The sequence below is a fragment of the Nicrophorus vespilloides genome, unplaced genomic scaffold (genome assembly GCF_001412225.1).
Source record: "Nicrophorus vespilloides isolate i.1.1-1 unplaced genomic scaffold, Nicve_v1.0, whole genome shotgun sequence".
Classification (NCBI taxonomy): Eukaryota; Metazoa; Arthropoda; class Insecta; order Coleoptera; family Silphidae; genus Nicrophorus; species Nicrophorus vespilloides.
Window position 1 is genome coordinate 31263 of NW_017097224.1, and position 22431 is coordinate 53693.

Here is a 22431-nt window from a genome sequence, read left to right on the forward strand (position 1 = left end):
AGAAAGGAAGCAGACATATACACAAACACAAAGAATGAAAGAACTTTTTTTTTCAGTTATTTTTTTTTAAATTAAATAAAATTTATTCAAATTACGTACAGAATTTACGTTTCATTCAATATATATATACGTATTAAGCAAATACTATATATATCTTCTTATATTTTCATTCATGTATATACACAGATAATAGAGAGTATCAATAATCGGTAGTAATCCCAATATATAGTTATTTACACAAGGGGTGCTTTGGAATCGCTCATATACATATATAAATCATTACAATGTTTCAATATCATTAAATCGTTACAATTATAATTGTTAATCATCTTTAGTCTTCGGAAAAATATAATTTAAATATTTATTATACACAGTATTTACAATATATCTCATATAGATTTTTTTTTATTATTCATTTATTTAAATATATATATATTTAATTTAAGTAAGTAGTTTTAGGAATCATGTGATGTCTCGCGTCTTTTCTCACTCGGTCTTCCCATAATTATATAATTCATCTCACAGGAGGGGAAAAGAAACCAAACCTTAGAAACTAGATACAATCGTTGTTCAATTTGTGACTCTACGCAAACTTAAAATAACAAAAAAAAAACAATAATACTATTGTAGGATGAAAGTTTACGAGTACAAAAAAAAAACGAAACCCGTCTTAGTTAATTAGTCGTTATGGTAATAATAATAGTACACTAGTCGAAACAAATAAATAATAATCAAAAAAAAATATTTACAATATGTTACAAGTCGAGTGGAAACCAAAAAGTTTAATTATAATAATATATAGTTATTTAAATATCGGAATTAGATAAATTCGTTAATTATTTTCGCTTTATATTATATTTTTATATATATATTTAATAATATTTCTGGAATTCTCGATATCAGTCCGTTCAGTTTTCACTTATATAACAAAAAAAAAACCGTTCGTCTCTCTTTACTTTAGAATTATTCAGTTCACTTTTCATTTAATATCACATAACATTTTCACCATCGATTCTGCGAACGTCTCCCGCTCCATGCCTAGAAGTCCACGTCCATGTTGAGTGGGACACTGTAACACACAAAAAGAAAACGTTTATTATTATATAAAGCAGTTGATGTTTGAATGAGAGAAGAAAAAAAAAGTAGAAACGTGCCCGGCCTCGAAAATGCGCCTTTTAACCTGCATTTCAATAATTCCTCTCTCGTTTTTTCTTCTTCGACGTCGTTGACTTTCCTACCCTTTTTTCTTCTTCCTCTCCCCTAGGGTAATAACAGGCAATTCACGTAATACCATTATACACTCTTCCTATGCTCTGAGCACAGAAAACGCAACAATAGGAAACCGTTTTTCCAGGAAACCTTAGTGATATTGAACATACTAATTCTGTAGCCTTGAAGAAAAACTCTCCTCCCATATATTTTTGCATTATTTAATGGGATACAAATAGTCGTAGTTTAACGCAATTCTTTGTCCCATTTCCTTCGGATCAAAGTTCAAGGTCAATTAAAATCAGTATGTTAAGTGTTTATTATGTTTTGCGCTCTCAATTAGAATTAAAAACGAGTACGACGTATGATGCAAGTCGTAAAAATAGAGTCATTTGAGTAATATTTATTGAACCATGTGTTTGGATCAAAAAAATAAACTTTAATTGAAGCTAATTTCACGAATAGAAATTTATACAAGAATTAAAATTTATTGCGCTAGAATATATTATTTTATGTTTCGTAGTTAAGCAGTTGAATTACAATTTTATTTATTTTAAGAGTAGCAAATCTTAAAAACCTTTTGACCTCTGGTAGTTTTAAGAATAAAAAATATATATAAATTAACATTTATTGCAATTTTACAACAATTGAGAATATATGATTGAAATCTATCAAAAAGTTACATAGTTAATCAGTTGAATATAGGGGTCACCCATTAATATATAATTAATAACTAATAAAATTACAATAAAATTTCTGCAGCAGCGAATCTTAAAGAACTTTTAGCCTCTTGTAATTTCACGAATAGAAAATTGAATAAGGTCTTAAATGTATTGCAAGCATATTTCATAGTTAAGCAGTTTGATAGATTTTTGGAGTAGCAAATCTTAAAAACCTTTTGATCTCTGGCAATCTCAAGAATATATTGCAATTTTATAGCAATTCACGAGAATATATGATTGAATTCACGTATAGTTAAGCACTTGGATGGGTGACCCCTTTGCAAATTCATAGTTAATGGAATTTCATTTTAGTTTATGCAGCAGGAAATCTTAAAGAACTTTTGGGCTCTTGTACATCAATGGGAAATATATATTTTAACAAACTTGACATTTCATAATTAACCATTTGATTGGATGAGCCATTTGTCAACGATTTGGCATAGAGCAGTAAAAACGCAAATTAAGGATCTTTCGGCTGCTAGTAAATTTTTACCAACTAATATTATTATCATTTACATATAGTACTTTTTTTAAATAATAGTGCAAAGAGACAAATTTCTAGGACCTCTTGGATTATTATCAAAGATAATTAGTTTAAAATAATGTAACAAAGAGTTTCAATTCTTTCTTTTCTTTTTTTACATCTGACCGAATTGGATGTGCTCTTATGGATATTAAAGCGATTTCAATTAGTTCAATTCGGATGAGAGGAAGAGAAAGAGTGAGAGTGTTGTTGGATGGCTCAAAAGATCATAAAGCCGACTAGGGAGGGAGAACGATGAAGTTTAAGTGGTTAAGTTGTTTGTGAGCGTTCGGGATCGTCAAGTTATCATTTATTCAGATTGAATGATTGCGAGCGTCGGAATCGTCCCAGAATTACAAAATCGATGTTCATGAAAAACGCATCAGAAAACAACAGGACGAGGAATAATTTCATTTCGAATCGAGTCGTGACTTAAATAAGTAAAATACAAAAGAAAAATACAATTCAAGTTACTTTTTTTTTTGCAGAAAATCGACGTGAAACAAAGCTGAAGCTGTTACATTTTTCATGAGCATTGGATCAGAAAACAATTCGATTATTAATTTCAAATAATTTAAACACACTTTTGTCCAAAATGTGCTAATAAAAATTATTAAATTTATAATTTCTTATAATTACATAATAATTTCGATAATTAAAATATAGTGTAAATAGACAAAAAATTATTCTAACTTTCTTATGAAAAAATCTATGAGTGTGGAAAATGAAATAGTAAGAAAACAACGTAGTTTCTTCCATTAATATTTAATTTGTGATCAATTTAATTACGAGCAGTGGAAAACTTCTGGGAATACGGAAAATCGATGCCTAATGGAAAAACAGTAATAATTACACGACTATTGGATCGATACTTGGTTTGAATAAGTGATGCAAGCAGCGTTTAACATAAAAATACTTTCAAAGTAACATATGTTACATAGAGAGAGAAAAAAGTAAACCGAAGGTAGGAAAATTGCTTTCCCGTGTTTTTCCTTTAGAATTGATTGCGAGCTTCGATAATTAAAGATAACTATCCCAGATGTATAATCGATTTTTGATGTGAAGGCAACGCCGGGGGCAGCTGACTTCTTGCTGAACCAAACGGTTCAACGTTTTTGGTACTTTTGTTGTTGAACGCAGAAAGTCATTACGTGAAAGAGAGATGGCAATCGGGTGAAATAAATAAAAGTTTATATGAAAAGTACGGGGCGATAAGCGATCGTCGCTGGGGTGGTTGGTTATCGGGATTGGAAATCACCGGTTTAATGGGACATGACGAGGAGGGCCCGTGCGTATTTAGCGACGCGTATGGATGACGGAGAAGTAGAAGAAAAAGGAGGGCCTACGAGGGCCCCACACAATGGATGCGGTCGTGGAGTATTGTTCGGAAAATGCAAAAACCGATAGATCAAAAGGCGCCGTTCCGATTCCTCGCACACATCATACAATATATTTAATTTCACGCCGAGATGAACTGTAGGACTCTGCGAAGGGAGTTCCAAAAAGGGAACGGAACGGAGGGCCACCACCTAACAATGTTTGCATGCAAATGCAGTTGGTCCCCATTATCATTCATCGTTTTCAATTTTACATGCCTGATCAATCCATCATTTTGATGAAAAAGCATTTTTTTGTATGCAGTAAATGTACACATTTACTTCTTAATATTATTGAATAAAACTGTTACTAAGATAAATAATAATAATTTAGTAAATTTGCACATCAACTAAAATTGTTATTTTACTGAAAAGTCCCTACTTTGTTCGTATATGTCAAGTAAATGCATACATTTACCGCCAACTAATATTATTAGATCTAAAACTAATATTAAAATAAATCATATAAAAAATATGCATCAATTGAAAAATACATATTTACTAGTAATTTTTCACATCAACTAAAATTGGTATTTTAATATCATAGTAAATGTATACATTTACTAAGTAATATTATTAAATTCCGAACTGTTATTAATAGAAGCATACATTCAAATTAAATATAATAAAAGCGAACTTATAGCAATGCATAAATTCACATTCTCTAGTAAATATTCACATCAACCAAAAAATCTATAAAAATAAAAGTATTTATTACTTTTTTAAATCATTAATAATTTTCACGTAAAATACTGTAATTAATAGCATATAACTTTTTTTTTATTATTTACTTTATAACGTTTCTAAAATTTAAGCATTTTAACTAGTAAATGTGTACTTTAACTAAATTTTATAATTTTACAACAATATATCAATAACAAATTCTACATTCAGAACGAATTTGGTCGATTTTTATAAATTATGAATAATGAATCTCAGGTCCAAGAAAAGGAAGTATTGATGTGAACTCTATTACAAAAGCAAGGGACAAGAGAATCCTTTCATCGTCTTTATTCGTAACCCTTTAATAATAGAGCCCTGTAGTTTTGAGAATTTAATAAACTGTATGTAATTAAAGTACCAAAACTAATTACACTTTCGACTAGATTATCCCGTGGACTCTGGCGAAAGAGAATAGGAAAGCGCGCACGCCCTTAAACTTCTGGACTCGCGTGATAATTGCGTTCCAGGGATTACCGCCTTCTGTTTTATGTTACTACACCTTCCACCAAACCATGACTACTCTACTCTACTTCTCCGTATATATATATTTACAGAGAAAAAAAGCGAGCAAGGGTGGAAGAAGTAACAAAAAAAAACTGAACCACCCTCTTTGACTGTAATTGTTATTGATGTCCCTGCACCAACTTTCAAATCCAATTTGTATAACCCCTCTAGAAACGAAAATATATACACACACACACAGCATACAAAAAAGTACCGAATTTCCCCATAAAGCAATTGCCTTATGTACTGTGTGCGTTATTTCCAATTAACTTAATCTCAATGATAAAGTATTACGCGTTTCAAAGATCAAAGCCATATTGCGCCCTTTACTACATCAAATACGATCGCGTTTAGTTCAACATTTCAAAATTTATTGCCCTAAAGACTTTCATCGATTACATCAGCAAAATTCTATTTGCACGACAAACGCCCAATAATAATTAATATTATATAAACGCAAACATCAAATCATAAAACTTATAGAAATTATATAAATTCCTTTGATAATATTAATCATCATCTTGAATATACAAAATAATTTGCAATATAAATCTTTTAACATGACTTGGGTATACAATTTGGCTTCAAGAAATACAAGACGATACATCTGAAAACACAGTAATTTATCGATTCGTTTATGAGGTTTCCAACGAGATACAATATATGTATCGTGTTAATTAAGGAATCTCAGCTGGAGAGATGTTCCAGATCTAAATACCAAGATTTTTTTCTTGTTAATAGTTAATATATTGGGGCTTTTTTAATTGCTAATAAGGTTGGAGGGTTTCAGGTAGAAGAAAATGCCTATAGAGTGTTGAGGGTCTCGTATTTATTTTGTTTCTTCTGGGAAGTTAATGAACGCAATCAATTCTTCTAAATTAGAAGAAAACCCATCTAGTTATTTGTTTGATTTAATGAAACGTTCCGCCTTCGCCCTCCAGATTCCCATCTAACTAATTTATTTCCGATGGATTTTCAATCAGTCGTTTTAATAGAAAAATATAAATAACAAGACGATTTTTCTTTTCTAACGATAAATGTGTTACGTTAGTTAATGTATACAATTACTAGTTAATGTACATATATTAATTAGAAAAGAACAAAGTAAAACTTATAGAAATAAAATATTTTCGATTTGCACAAACAAATTGTATCAATTTCAGAGTTTTTTTTTATATAAGGAAAATAAATTACTTCAGTATAATATGCTAAATCATGTTACTAAATCAGAATTTATTTTTTATTGTTTAAATCAGTAATGTAAATAAAATGTCAAATATACTATAGAATTAGATCTTTGAAATATATTTCAGGAAATGTTTTGTACAATGTTTCTATACTAAATCACATAGTGAACATATTTCAGGAAATGGTTTGAAGTTGTCAAAAATAGATTAAGTTCTAAGTAAACTGTCAAAAACTGCCCAACTTGTCAGAAAAAAAACTGTATTAATGATTAACAAAATTCAAAGAAAAAGAAGTTAATTGTCTGTCGGAGTAAGGTTTTGTAATACCAGCGGCGGTTAATTATTGCATATTCTTTGGTAATTTATGAGAGTTTAGAAGGAAACAGAGGGTTAAGGGAGAGCGAGCGAGTGAGTGAGAGAGGAATGGATGAGCGCAAACGTCTGTCAAATATTTGCATGTGAAAGGGTCGGTCGGTCGCTATTGTTCGGCGCTAAACTCTCTTTTCCATTGTAGGATGGATGGCCTGGGTCATCGGACCTGCTCCTTCCTCCGTTTCTTTTTTACCCTACGGCAGTAAGCCACCGCATCCACTCGACCCGACGAGTGTGTCTTCTCGGTAATATATATTTCCCTGGTTGAAGTATAGAAAAGAAACCGGACCATCGATCATCATCCCATCACCTTCACCAGGTGTGGTGGTAGATGATGAAAAAAAAAGGGATGCCGAATAATCGGCCACTTAGCGTTTCCACCTCATCCGTACAAAACGGACGGGCATTTCTCAAGCGACGTCGCGACGTTTCAAATTGGATCCGTGCGAAGTATTAATTCCAATGAATATTTATGAGACGACCCGAAGTGTATGTGAAGCAGAGAGAGAGAAGTAAAAGAAGAAATGCCCCGAAGAAAAATGGAATGAATATATATTAGCATGCCTTAACTTCTTCTCCACCCCACCCTTTTTTTTCCCACCTCCCGAGAAATAATAACAAGAACAACAACGATGATCACGGAGGTTGGTTTCCTCTTCCAGCAATTAATTTTTAATGCCGTCATTGTTGCGGCCTAATTACCATATTGCGCTCATTAATCTTTCACACTCGGGGCTCTCCTTATTCGAACAGGGATATTTCATAAGGAAAAATCAATAAATCGATCTTTCTCTGCATGCACACGCACTCTTTTACCATTTACCACTAACGGTCCCAGAACCATAAATTATCGAACTCATTTAAATGGATCGCAATTAATGAGAGCGTGGATGAAACCAAAAAATCTACTATATATATATATACAAAAAAAATACTTGGTTAATACATGCAGAGGCCCTTCTGTTCCAAACGGAACTCACCGATAAATCAGACCGCAACAACGGCAGAGATTCCATACCTTCTACCCTTAATTATCTATAAATCAATTATCGTACCATTTCTATTAGAGACTCGACGATTAATTGCCCATTTAATGATATTAAAAAAACCTTTTCTAAGATTAACTTTCTCTTTTATACAGTTATCTAGTATAATCAATACTTTATCAAATTATCGACAAAATATATAATTCACCACACACCTATAATACTATTAATTTAACTCATTGCATGTTATTGTTATCAGGTCATTATTTTTTTAGTAGTCTTCATACTGGACAGAGTTTCTTAGGTTTTGATACCTTTGATAACATGTATACCATGTTGGGCAAATGCGGCTCCTATTGACAATTAAAATAATATTTAACTATGGTGTGACTCTTAAAACATTGGATGTAATTGTTATAAAGTCATTGATTTTTTAATAGTTACAAATCATACTATATTTGTTATTTTCCTAGGTTTTGATACCTCACATGATATTAAATTTGAACTAACAAATGTTATTGAACGCTAAGGTTACTAAGGTTAGGAAAATGCGACTCCCAATGACAATTTAATTCTGTGTATTCAATACTGTTTAACTATGGTGTGGCTCTTTAATATATGAAAAATTCGGAATGCGGCTCTCATTGAGCTCATGCGTGCCCTTCTTTGATGTATACCAACTTATAGTGTTAATTAAAGATAATTCAAGAAAATATTAACCATATAATTACATAATTTATAAAAAAAGCTTCTAATAAGTCATACATATTTGTTAGCAACATAATATGAATAATACAATCATATAGTTTATAATTAATTCATGTAATTAAATAATATTTCAATCAGTTTACAAATATGTACCTTTTTTTTAATTTAACAAATATTTCAATTCAATTAACAATTTTTATTAAAATCAGAAATTATTAATTGATTTTAAACAATTTCGTAACATTTATTATTTATATAATTTGTGCATTTTAAAACTTTTTACATAATTTTTTGATATTAAAATCGTCATTTCACATCTCCTTTTTTTTCATTATAAGTATGTCCATAATTTTCATTTGATTATTTATTTACTAATTTTTATGGACTAAAATTTGGGCCAAAGATAGAAAATATTCATTGTTGGAATTATGTTGGCTTCAATGTGTGCCAATGTAACAAGAGTATGAAGAACATGTTCTGAAAAGTTTCTTGGAAGTTTATTGAAACTAGTAAATATTACTATTACATGTTTGTCCTTATAATGAAATAAAATGAAACAATTTGTTAATATACCAAAAAATATAATAGTTCAGTAGAAAATCTTTAATAAGTATAAATACAAAATATTACTGATGAAATATTGTATGTAATATGAGAAATGGAGAATTTAATTGGTCCAGCGATGATGGAGAACACGTCCTGACACGTAATCTTCGTGTCCGTGTAGTTTGTGTGAAACATGGCAGCAGAACAAATTTGATTTTGTAAAGTTCCGGTCGCTGGATGCGGATAATTTATGCATCGGACATGCACACGCGCCAAAAGTTGTCGCGAAAGTGTCGAGCGTCAAAATGATGCATATCGGGTCTGGGCTGGGTCCTGGTTGTAGTTGTGCGAGGGTGGATGGTTTTCGGGATGGTGGATGTGTGTAATTTCGGGCAATGGCTCATGCCTGTATATGACGCGTATGACCGGACGTTCCCTTCCTGCCACCCCCTCTGACAAAGACACATAGCCAACAACACCCGCTCGTTACCCGCAACACTAATTCTGCATACACGCTGGTGCTACTGCTGCTACCACTGTTGGGATGAGGAGGCATAAACCATCCCGAGCGAGAAACACACCCCTTTCTCATTTCCCAACAAATAACTGCAATTGCAACGAAATGCCACAACAACAACAACAAAACGTTTCAATTGCTACCATCCCTTCATTTTTTTTATTCAAATAAAAGTAACTTCCGGTATTCACATACAACACAACACGCACAACTGTTATACCAAAATAATCCCCCTTTTATTTGTTACTCTCATTTCCTCGAAACGACCCAACTCAACAAAATTATATAAAACAAAATGTACATGTAAAATTAGTTTCAAAAATCCGTTTTAAACCTACAAATTTTTATTTTTTTTAAATAAAAGTGAAAGTTCTCTGAATTATTAACTCTTTGTACCATAAATGATAATGATAAAAACTTTATAGATATAAATATACAAGTTAGTAGTTTCTTATTTTTTCTCAATTATATTAAAAAAATTAGTAAATTTCTATTACTATTTTTGATCAATATTAATATTATTATTAAAAACCATGAATACACATACAAATTATGTGACTAAAGTAGTTTCTGATCAATTGGAATAAGAAAAATTATTGAAACCAATACAAATTTTTTAAATTAAAATTAATTGAAATATTTTCAACGTTTTTAAATAGATAAAATGATGAATGAATACAGTTGAGATAAATCGATTATAAAAATAACTGACCTAAGTGAAAATTGATTAAAATTGAGGAAACGATTACAGGAAACTTAAGTAAACATTCGTGGCTTCGTAAATTTGAAAATTAATTGAGATTTCTTTGGCGAACCGACAAACTTATTACCTGCAAACACGCAACCCGATTCGTCTTAAAGATTCGTTATTAATTGAGACTCTCCCCATTTCTTTTTTTTTGTATATTCCACATCTTTAATACCACAACCCAACATGCAACCTCTTCTCATCACGAATTAACCATTAATCAAACAACATTAATTCATTAAAATTACGCAACAATTCCACAAAATCACGAAACAATTCATCAAACTATAAAAATGTTCTTGTTGTGTGGACAAAAATAAAGAATTTCATCAACTATGTTTTTTTTGCTCCATTCTCAGGATGACTACAATGAATCCAATAAAATCCTTTCACGAGCGTTCACACACACTCATATATAACTTTGAGCAGTTTTCTTGGAAGTTTATTGAAACTAGGAGGCTCCGCGTTCTCTCCTCCTTCGTTATATATATTTTTTTACTTCTCATTGAAATCCCACCCGAAAGGAATTCTATTAAAATCTTTAGGGCTTTATTAGACGTTGGCTCTTTTCTCATTATTCGAGCGCAGACTTACGTTAATATAATGGAGCCTCGCATGGATGTCAAGCGCAGTGGGGCAACGCTTTGAAATTTAAATTCTCACATATTGAAATTTAAATCGGGCATTATAATTAATTCCGAGACTCAAATTGAAGCGTGATTTAAGTGCAACAGAATTGAGTGCTGTAATAATATTCTTAAACGACTTTTATACTCGCAATACTTGTTTTTTTTTTATATTATCTTTAATTTTAATCTTATCCTTGTAAGATTAACAAAACCGTTGAAGATTCAGTAAGTAATTTATAATAATCTTAATCTGATTCATATTTTTATGAGATTAGTAAAGCCATTAAAGAATAAGAAATGTTTTTGAAATAATATAAAAAGAAATGCGAAGTATCCTAAGAAAACAAATAATATCAATAAATAAACTATGGCAATCAAAATACTGTCTGGATTTTGATCTAGTCCGGATTTTGAAATAGTCGGGATTTTGTTACAGTCAGGAATTTGATACTGTCGGGATTTTGATATAGTCGAGAATTTGATAGTCGGGATTTTGATACAGTCGACATTCTGATATAGTCGGGATTTTGATACTGAAAATCATAATTTTCAATTGAAAGTGAAAATGTGAATAATTTGAGTTTTTCTTATGTAAGGAAATACTTTTTACTTCAATTTTATTTATACAAGTTTTAAACATTCTTAAGTATCAAATAGAATTATCAGAATATTTAGTATTTTATCAAAGAAAATCAGTGAATTTAACATTTTCTCATAAAGAAATATATATAGTAAAAGTAAACCATAAATTTCCATGTTATTCCAATTTTCTACGTAATAAATTTTCCAAACTTTTATAAGACTTGGTAAACATAAAAATTCATTATTTCTGTATATCAATCTGCATTATGTTTATCATTAACTCAGTAAAAAAAGAAAACAAACAACTCCAGCGTCTGCAAAGTTTTATCGTAGCCTGTACATATTACACCGATTTGTATAAATTTGTATGTAATTAGGAAACGCCGAGCGACCGACCGGCTGTAGCTGTTGTCTAATTATTCTTAAAACCAGAAAGTAATTATCCTTAAACAGCGGCCGCCTCTACAGAACGAGATTCTATCTCCTCTGCAGAGGAAGGCATAAATCAATGCTCTCCTCTCTCGCGTAGTGCGTAAGCAAAGGGATGCGAACGCGCGCAACTCTTATTCCTTCAACCTTTTATACACAATTTTTTTACACAAATCAATCCTTCTCCATGGTAAAAATAAAAATAAAATAAAAACGAGCATGGAAATGCGGCCTGGCGTGCGTTATATGCACACGCAACCGGATTTGATTGAATCACTTTGATCATTATTCACATTCCAATTGCGGCGATTATTATTATTTGCGCCCTCGCTGCAAAAGCCCGACGCACATATTATAGTTATTTTTTTAATATAACCAGTGTCGTTCTGCGCCCTGCACCATAAATTACGATCGATGGAATTATGCAATTACAATCCGTTTATGAAATCCAAATTGCAGCCAATTTCACGGTACGCGAAGATTGTTTTTAATGTGTAGTAATAGTAGCAAGTTTGTTTGTTTGTTAATCGTCAGCTGCGCTTTCGTTTAATGTCCCTTTATATATTTCGGTGCGTTTCACACGCTCACAGTTGAAGGGACGACAAGTGTGTTAACAAGAAGCGGATGCCCCGCATTAGGTCCACTAATCGCTTTTTAAAAACGTAGGTGTAAGGCAATTACCGAAACGAAATAACTAGGCTAGACTCATTGTTTATTCGCTTCTTTTTTCACTTTTTATCATGGACCTTCTACCTGTTAAAAGCTCCAATTAAAAAAGGATTTATCCCTGGAGGAAGGACCGCAATCGTCGTTCGTCGTCGTCGTTGTTGTTGTTATTATTGTCGTAAGGAATCCGGGAATATTGTTTCAGCTTTTACTGATTGCGTTTGTTCGTGGCGCTTCGATTCCGAGGGGACTTTTAATTAAAACAAACTGAAGTTTATTATTTAGAAAGGCACTTCATTCGGTCGCGTAATTAAAATTGAGAATTATGCGCCTTCGGAATTGTTCGCAAGTTATTAAAAGCCTCGCCTCGGAGCGCTCACAATCTTTCCGCCCATTCTAACCCGTTGGCTGCCTCCAAACAACGGCTAAATAACTAATTTCGTCTGCAACAATGAAGAGGAAAATTGCACGAAGTCGGTAAACCCGTGTATTTATTTGTTCTAGTCCTCAAATTGTTTCATTTCCACCCGGAATTCGTAAAAATGTTCAACCCTTTCAGTTGCATCCAGAACGTTCCTGACATGTCACTGAAATGATTATCAGGTGTACCAACTATTTTGTAATTGTAGAAGATAGTAAAACAAAGTCTTTGGCTTCAAAATATTTCATTTTGTCCAGTATCACATTCGTGAATTTATTTGTTCTAGTCCTCAAATTGTTTCATTTCCACCTGTATTTTGCAAAAATGTTCAACCTTTTCCACTGCATTCAGACCATTCGTGACATGAGACTTAAATGATTATTAAGTGTACCAACTATTCTGGAAACATTACAGCAAGGAATGCAATTGCAGAAGACAGTACCAAAGTCTTTGTCCTGAAATTATTTCATTTTGTCCAGAATTGGAAACATTCCTATATAGTAATTTCATCCGTGTATTAATTTGTCTTAATCCTTAAATTGTTTCCTCTAAATTCGTAAAAATGTTTAATGCTGACAAAAGGTTTAAATGTTTTTAGGTGAAATTTTTTGACACATAACAGTAAATAATGATATTATTTAAGTTGTCAATGCAGTTTCTGTCCACAAATTGAACATTTCTTTCCAAAGTCTTAAAATTAAAAAAATCTAGCAAGATTTAAATAATTTGCAGGTGACATTTTTTGATACATTTTACATAAAAATACTGTTTGTGACAATAAAAATATTTTGTTCAAATCACTAATATTTTGTCACAGAAAAAAAAATCAAAGTTTTCTAACCCTTCACGACGGGTGTGCAAAAAAAGAGTGTATAAAGCTAGCACCGTTTGATTTAAACCCTATGAATTTCGTCCATTCAAAATGCCTCCCCCAAATACTTTTCGATCATACCTTTTTTTATATTGTTTTCTCTCTCTCTTTTTCTACCCTATACATATATACACATGCAGGAACATATTTTTATTTTATTATTTTTTCATAGCCGGATCCGAAAGGGATTTGTCCAATGTAAATATTTGATCCTCACCGTGTGTGCAGTTTGCATACGTTTTAATTGGAATCATGTTCGCAACCAAATACAAGGGTCGAATGCGACAAAGTTCATTTTGTTTCCTGAGCACGACTATACAGAATTTATTAAAAAAAAAAGTATATACACGTGGCCGTTTTCGTTTCAACTTTTCCGCTGATATCAATGTTATTTATGAAAGGTTTGTTCAAGTTTCATTTGAAAAATTCATATTAGAAATAGTAGAATATTGAAAAATATGAAAAATTACTCAAAAGGTTTTGATTCTATTATGAAAAACTAACTAAATTAGTTTAATAATAAAATTAAGAACAGATGTTAGTTATAATTGACAACCTCCATTTAGAGTAGACATGAGCATGTCAGTAGGAGTCAAATTTCTTTAAAAAAATGTTTTCAGGAATGCTTTATAATTTGTATTGGTCGTATTGAAATGTGTAGTTGGAAAAAAAAAAGTATATTGTTGGATATGCAACATTTTGATTGATGGGTGATTGTATCAATAGAATTTCCTGGGATGTTCTTGAACTAGTTTTTTTTTTGTTCATTCACTTTAAGTGCGTAACATTAAACTTAATGGAAATGTCCGTGCGTCTTATTGAATGGAGAGGTCTTATTCTTCGGGGGATGATGGTTTTAGAATAAATTTCGCTAGTTCTTTCACCGACTGGTATTAAATCAAAGCGTTTGTAAAGTGTCGGTAATGTCGTATTGTCCTTTTAGAGGTCGGGAAGGTGCATGAATGGGGTCCTACTAACTAGGGACCATTGTGCTCTAAAAGGATAGGAGGAGAAGCGGTGGTACGCGCTGTCATTGTCTGCGGCCGTGGGCAGGAGCGGGATGGATGGTGAAAAGGGACGTCGCGAACGAAAGGGACAAAGGTTTCGATTTAAGTGAGGCTGGCAGAGGGCCGGAGGCAAAGGGATATCTCACGTGTGTAGGAGAGTGACGGAGAGAAAGAGAGATGAAGATGGACGGAAAGGTCCCCTGCATGAGAAAATATCGGTTGACATCGGGCTCGGAGGAAGGAAGCCTGTCATCCTCATCATCGTCGACGGGGAGAAGCCAAGCACTTCTTCTCGGCAAACACTCCGTTTGCGCGCAAACAGACGCACCATCATGCACGCATCCTCTCTCTCTCTCTCTCTTTACACATCTCCAGTGCTCAGCAAACATGTCATGTTTGTCTCCCATATATTTACTTTACTTTCTGGCTTCGCCCTTTCGAACCTATTCCTTCCACGCTTCCGAGCTCCTTTTAATTGTTATTAATTGCGCCGGCTGCTTGTTTAATTGCGGATCCCGCGAAATTGGAATGCGACAGCTGACGCCGAATTCGCCTTTCGAGAGGTCCCAGGGATCGGTTACAATGGGGGAATTATCCGCATCCTGTTTCTTCTTATTTCGTGCACGATGCTAGAGGATCGCCCGTACTGTTTTGCAATTTCACGGCCAGGTGACCGCCGGCTCCGGCCTCGGACAACAATTGGGGACAACCCGAGGGATCAATGGGACCGGAGGGGACAGATACAATACCAAATACAATGCGAGTGGAAAGAAAGAACAGAGAGACAGAAAAAAAAAACCTGAACCAAAATAGTTGGATGTACGAGCTATCTCTAGTTGTCTAACAAGCTCTGTCACATACGTTTAAAATTTCAATTTCAAATCGTCTTCTTTCACAAAGGAATTGTAATCCTACTGCACTTTTTTTTGTGAAAAAGGGAACATAATTGTATACCGCCCTTTGTACTAAATGTAAATGTTTAATGTCAATCAAAAAAATACGCAAAGTAACAAGCTTTGTCACATACGATTATAATATCAGTTTCATCTTCTTAATTTGATCATGACGTATTATTTAATAGTAATTTTTGATGTATAGGACATTTGTATTGAGATTTTTCATTAATTTTTCAATAATCTTATAAGAAAGTATGTTTTAATAATTGAAAAATGTAATTACCTGTGGTAAAATATCCGCTACGCCCATAATGGATGGGGCATGTTTCTGGTGTCCCTGGGAAGGCTGGGCGGGTGCTGAAGAAAGGGCGGCAGTTTTCCTGGTGGAGGAGGCGGCGGTAGAACTGGACTCCGCGCCCTGTCCATTCCGAGATGGTGGGTGGTTGAAGCGTAGATGTTAACCGAGGATCTCTGATGAAGACAAGGCCTCTTCACATCGGGCATAGCGAATTGTAACTTCTGCCAGAACTGACGATCACCCCACTCGATTACGGTATTGGTTTTGAGGTAAAGCCTTAGATCAGGATCCAAATCGCGTTGCGGTAGCTCTCCGGTGACGACGAAGATCAACCTCCGCCTGCGATCTTTGAGCACCTCGTGCAGCGCCGATTTAAACTCGAAACGGCACCACTCGTTGTGCAGGAAGTTCTTGGAAAGCACGATGATGGTGCGACGCGAAGACTCGACGGCCTCGATGATGGTATCCGCGACGTAGGCGGATACATTGAAATCTCGATAGTGCAGGCAAAGGCGGTAGCCTTGTTCGGAGCCCTCTAGGCCGGGTGTGAGCACCTGACTCACGAACGCCTCGTCTTTCACGCTGTAACTGATATAGGCGTCGAAGAGACGATCCTTGTCTTGCTGTTCCTCGAAGGCGGTGGTCTTGTAGCACATCCTCAATCCGCAGCGCGAATAAATCCAAACTCTTAACTCGCGACGGTAATAGAATCCGCCGCAGACGATGACGACGCTCACCAGGAAAAGGCACATGGTGACGAGCAGCAAGGGCAGATAATCATTCATCACTTGACTCTCGACTACCGCACGCGTATTACTCGTGTAGGCGGCGCAGGAAGTCGCATTGAAATCAGCTAAATGCGGCCCAAGGGCTTTGGTGATGTTGCTATACATGCACACGATCTTCCCAGCGTCCACGACTTTCCCATAATTGACCTGCAACCACGACCTGTACTTCTGCACGTACTCGCACTCACAGGACCACTGGTTCTCTCCTAGCCCTATCTCCACCAAATACGGATTCAGAGTAAACTGCCAAACCGCAAAGTAACTCAACCGATTCCCATCCAACCTGAGCACTTCCAAATGCTTCAGCTCGATAAACGTCCTGTTGTCGATGTAATGTATGAGGTTACCTTGCAAGTACAACTCTCTCAAGTTCTCTAGCGTAGCTAGTTCAAATCCGAGCAACTCCTTGATCCGATTATTCTCCAAATGCAGCATAATAAGTCTCCGCAAACCGCTGAATGTGTGGTTGTAAATTGCAGCTATATTCGAGCTATTAGCATACAACACCTTCAAATTCTTGCGGCCTATAAAGGAATGACTAGATAACTCTCCAAAGTTATTTCCATCCAAATACACTTCAGTCGCATCCATCGGGATTCTACTCGGCATCTCGGTGTATCCAACGCCGGAGCATTCAACTACATTTGCGGACCAAGATTGATCATGGTAGCAAGTGCAATTCGTCGGACAAGTCATCTCGCAATCACAAGCATCGAAATCGCAGCAGTGGCACACGGCGAAACAATGCGTTTTATAGGTACACAGAAACTGATTGGATTCGGCTTCCACTAGAGGCAAGTAATTGGTATCTCTATTATACAACAACTTGCAGTAGATGCTCTCCAAATCCATGACGCGCGGATGCTGCCGCAGATGGTCCAATTTGTTAATCCTCTGCAGCCACTCCATCTTGCAATCGCACTGAAACGGATTCCCACCAATATAAAACTCGGGTAGAGGCTTCTCCGGATCCACGGGAGTCAAACGCAGCGCGTTCAAATCCATGCTCACAATTTGATTCGCGTATAAATCCACTCGAGTCAAATTAGTCTTCTTGAGGAAAGTATGCGGCTCCACCAAAGAAATCAAATTATCGTTGAGGAACACCAATTCCAAACTGCTCGGAACCGCGGGCGAATTAATCTTAGTCAATTTATTAAAACTAGCATCCAACGTCTGCAGATGCAGCTCCAAATCTAAATTATAATGATTGCTCAATTCCTTCACGTTGTTCTTATGCATATCCAACCATTGCAATCCTCTCGGTATCATCGAATAATCGAACCATTCCAAGTTGTTATCGGACACGTTCAACCACAAAAGGCTCGGAATATCGGCGAACAGACCGTTCATATCGGTCATCTGATTCGCGTCCAATCTGACCGCCTGCAAATTCGGACTGTAAGCGAACGCTCCGTGCTCGATCCTCTGCACTTTGTTCCTCGCCAAATTCAATATCTGCAGCGCCGGGAGATCGGTAAAAACGCGTTTGCTAATGTTCTGAATGCGATTACCAATCAACCTTAATCCGTAGAGATTGCTCATACCGCGGAACCCCGGTTCCTCGAGCGACGTGATCACGTTCTCTCCCAAATCCACAGTGCGTAAGAGACGCATGTCTTTCAAAGCTAACGGCACGGCGCTCAACACGTTTCCGTTTAAATTCAGGTCCTGCAGCGAAGAACAGTTCCTGAACGCCTCAGGATGGACGCCCTCGAGAAGATTATTATCGAGCGCCAGCAGCGAGAGAACGTACAAGCCGTTCAGGGAGTAAGCGTCCAAATACGTGATTTTGTTGAAGGATATGATGAGCGTGTGCAGATTGTTCATCGGGGCGAACGTGTCCGCTGGTATAGTCTCTAAGGCGTTATGCTCCAAGTTCAGAATTTGCAGGGTGTACAAGTCTTGGAAGAAAGTCGGATCCAGCTTTTCGATGCGATTGTACGACAGGTTCAGCAGCACGAGTCTTATCAAACCGGAGAAAGTACTTCCCGTGATGAAATTACCTGCAACAACCACATCAATATGATCAACCTACTTATAATAATTAACTTTCATTATTTAATTACAAGATAAAAAGTTACAAAAATAACTACTAATTAATCACCAATATTAATATTTTTTAGTATAAAATCTTTAATTTTATAAATTAAACTGCTTTGAAAATACTTATTTTTAGAATTTCTCATAAAATTATATCGACTAAAAGTATCCAATTTTATATCTGCACTAGCTTACATAAAAAAAACTTGTTTACATTTACTATTTCCAAAACACTTCTATTTCTCATCGTAATATTACTTTCATTTTATAGATGAGTTAAATTTAAACTAGTTAGAAAATTCTTAGTTTTCTCCTCTTAAACTCACTTTAAAGTTATTCATCAAACACAAAAATCTTTGATAATAAAAGTAACAAATTGTTCTAAGCGATTTTTAATTGCCAAAGAGTAATTTCTAATTTCGCCAAACAAAGACGTTTAACAAAATGCAATTAAGTTCTTTTTGTTAAAACAATTTATTTCATTCGGCATTTTCGTGACTCATATCACTTCCTTTTGTTACAAACTGTAAAAAATAATTTCATTCTACGAAATCACGTAGTGCATGAAACGAAATTATGTATCTGCTGACAGAAATATACGTGTTTGAAATGATATTATAATTTTTTAAATACAACCGAAACTACTCCAAATAAAATTGGACCACACAAGCAAATTACATCAAGTGGTTCAAATTAGTTTAAGTAGAAAAAATACAAAGTAAATGAAATATTGATTGAATTATTATAAAACGTTTATATTTGACTTAAATGCAATGCAAAGGATATCAAACAAAGGGAAATAATAATATATATATTTTGACTTTGATTTATGTTTTCTTTTCGGAACGACGTGCTTCTTATAAATGATCTTTGTTTGATACTCGAAGAAGTTTTGCTACTAATGCGATAACTTTATGTTTCTTATAATATTTCGAACATTTGACAGCTCATGAAAGTTAAGCAATCTGCCTAAAAGATATAACTTGGATGAGTTTAACACAATAACATTTTTATTGAAAAAAAATAATATTTTTGTACGAAAATAACAAATTCTAACATCAAATACGAAAATTCATGAAAATTCAATTATTAATATTATTGTAAGTATTTCATAAATTTTCAACTTGAAAAATAATTTTTCAAAACTCTTGCACATTTCATTTATTTCGTATGTTTGGAAACTAGGACTCCGCAAATTGGATGCATATTTTTCCGCTATTTCTTCGGTTTTTATGGGATTCCTACATGCACGTGTGCTTGACACTTCTGGTGTTTTCTATGGATGCTATAGACGTGCAAGGTTTTATTATAAAATCCCGCGGCCCAGTTCACGGCGAAAAAAATATGACCTACAAGTTATTTAAAGATCACCTCGTTTTCCATTAACTTATTATCCTCATAAATCTTAAATTTCATAACACAAACAATGATGTTCACACAAATAAATTTAATTGTTCGGACAAATGAGCTAAGAATAAAGTTATATAATTGCTAGAAAATTTTGCAATTTATATCGAGGTGAGAACATGAAATCAAGTCGAACAAAGTCTTAGTTTCGTACAATTTGTAGGTCTGATTGTAGTTGCAGTCCGATGTTTATTGAGTCACATAACAAACTTATAAACATTGTATGGTTCGATCGTAAATATTGTGGTCGATAAGCTCCAAAAGGAAGCAGAAATGGAGTCGTAAAAGAAAACATGAATAAAGATCGTATGTGTTGTAGTTTGTGATACAAGATACATATTTATTTTTTGTGGTTGATTGATGTGTTTTATTTTAGAAGTGATGTTTCTTGTGACTTTTAATTTGGTTATTTGCAAGTGATGTAAGGTTTTGTAAAGTAATAATAAAATTGGTAAATTTTTGTTATACTACAATGATTTTACGTATTTGATGTTTTTAGCTTTTGATGGAGTGTGTTTTAAACTCTACGTACCTTTGAGGTAGTTTCGTGAAAGGTCGAGGGCCAAGAGTTGATCCAGTTTAGAGAAGAGGCCCGGGGCGAGCATGCTGATCGAATTGTTCTGCAGATAGATCTCCTTTATAGAGGCAGCGGCGTCTTTGAAGAGTTCTGAAGGGAGAGCGACGACTTTGTTGTTAGACAGGTCGAAGATCTGCAAAGCTTTGAGACCGTCTAAAGCGCGATCGGTGACGAGTGAAATTTCGTTGTTGTGCAAATAAAGTTCTCGAAGACGTCTCAGAACTCCAAAACCGTTCGCTGGGATCAAAACGAAATGGTTGTGAGACGCATCCAGAACCTGGACATCCAAACTGCACGGATGAGCCAGAGTTCGGGATTCGTGTCGGAGATGGTCCTCATCCACGGTGCTTATTAAAGGTTGAGGTTGACTCGGCGACTTCTCGCGGAAACCTAAATCGTTTACGTCCTGAAGCCTATTTTCGCTAACGTTCAGTACGACTAGATTCATGAGAGGGCAAAAGATGTTCTCCGGGAACGACCAAATGTTGTTGCAACTCACGTCGAGGCGTTCGAGCTGTCTAACAGGAACGAAGCTTTCCGGAGCAAAATCTAAGCTCATCTCAGGCCATTCGGTGTTGTGAGTTTTGATCGTGAGATTCCTCAAATCGCGAAGACCCAGAAGGGTGTGAGCGGGCCACCTTCCCAATTTGCAGTGCTCCAACTCCAATTCTCTAAGCTTGTTCAGATGGACGAAGCTGCGATCGTCCAGACTACTGCGGGACATTATAACATCGCTACATTCGATGCGAAGGGACGTCGTGTGCTCCGAAGGGATAACGCTGAAATTGGTCGTATCGAATTCGCTGTTGATCGTCCTCAATTTGCACGTGAGGGCAACCTCGTCTTGTCCTCCGACGGCTGCCGGCTCCCTGACCCACCACTGGCAATCATCCGGAGCTTCGTACCTCAGCACCGGAGGCCCTTCCGTCACTTCTCTGACATTAACCACTCCACCACTCGCGAACTGCGACAAACCGCAACAAACCAGGAACACTTCCAAAAACATCGCGATCAAGAGATTTCATCCGCGCGCGCGATCTTCAAATTGAACTATGGGATTGCCACTTCTCTAAAATCTGCAATCGAACCCTATGTAGCTGATACCATGATCTGCTTCTTAGGGTCAATAGAAAAAATAAAACACGAACATCCACTGCAGACTTTAGAATTATTTTATTTTTGGCAAACGCAAGTTGTATCTAACGAATCGCGCGTGTCTCTTGCTTCTTCTTCACACGATAGACCAACAACCACCACCAACGGATGGCGGCAGCAAACTGAGGATGCGACGGCGATGGTTCTGCCATGGAGAGCGGCAGCGCGACGTGCCGAGCGTCGCCGTCGTCGGAAAGGCCGAAACCTCCCGAATTCGGTTACACGAACGGCCCTAAACCGATCTCCCTTTTTGGCCCTACCGCCGCCCTTAAAGATGCTCAATCTACCGAAGCAATGAATTGATGCACACACACACACACTCATACACACCACCCGAGCACGGAAAAATTTCTAATCCAATTACCATTCGTCGGGGAACAGCGGGATCAGGAGAGTAGTCGCGGCTCGCTCTTCGTAGTCGTCCTTTGTGTATCGAGGATTACGATTACACGCCTCGCTACGAGACCAATCTGTTGCGTGATTCCAAATTGGTAGACGAGAACTACCAATTTTTTTCTTCTTCTTCTTCATTCCCGACTTC

General features: G+C 35.4%; 1 protein-coding gene across 1 annotated transcript; it reads right to left on the reverse strand.

Moving 5' to 3' along the window:
- Window positions 1-870: 870 nt before the first annotated feature.
- On the reverse strand, window positions 871-22008 carry LOC108559447 (toll-like receptor 6). Its single transcript, XM_017916746.1, has 3 exons — window positions 20691-22008; window positions 15906-18714; window positions 871-1069 (listed from the first exon to the last, which is right to left on the reverse strand). Exons 1-2 carry the CDS (start codon window positions 21739-21741, stop codon window positions 15923-15925), a joined length of 3843 nt encoding a protein of 1280 aa, XP_017772235.1. The 5' UTR covers window positions 21742-22008; the 3' UTR covers window positions 871-1069; window positions 15906-15922.
- Window positions 22009-22431: the final 423 nt, after the last annotated feature.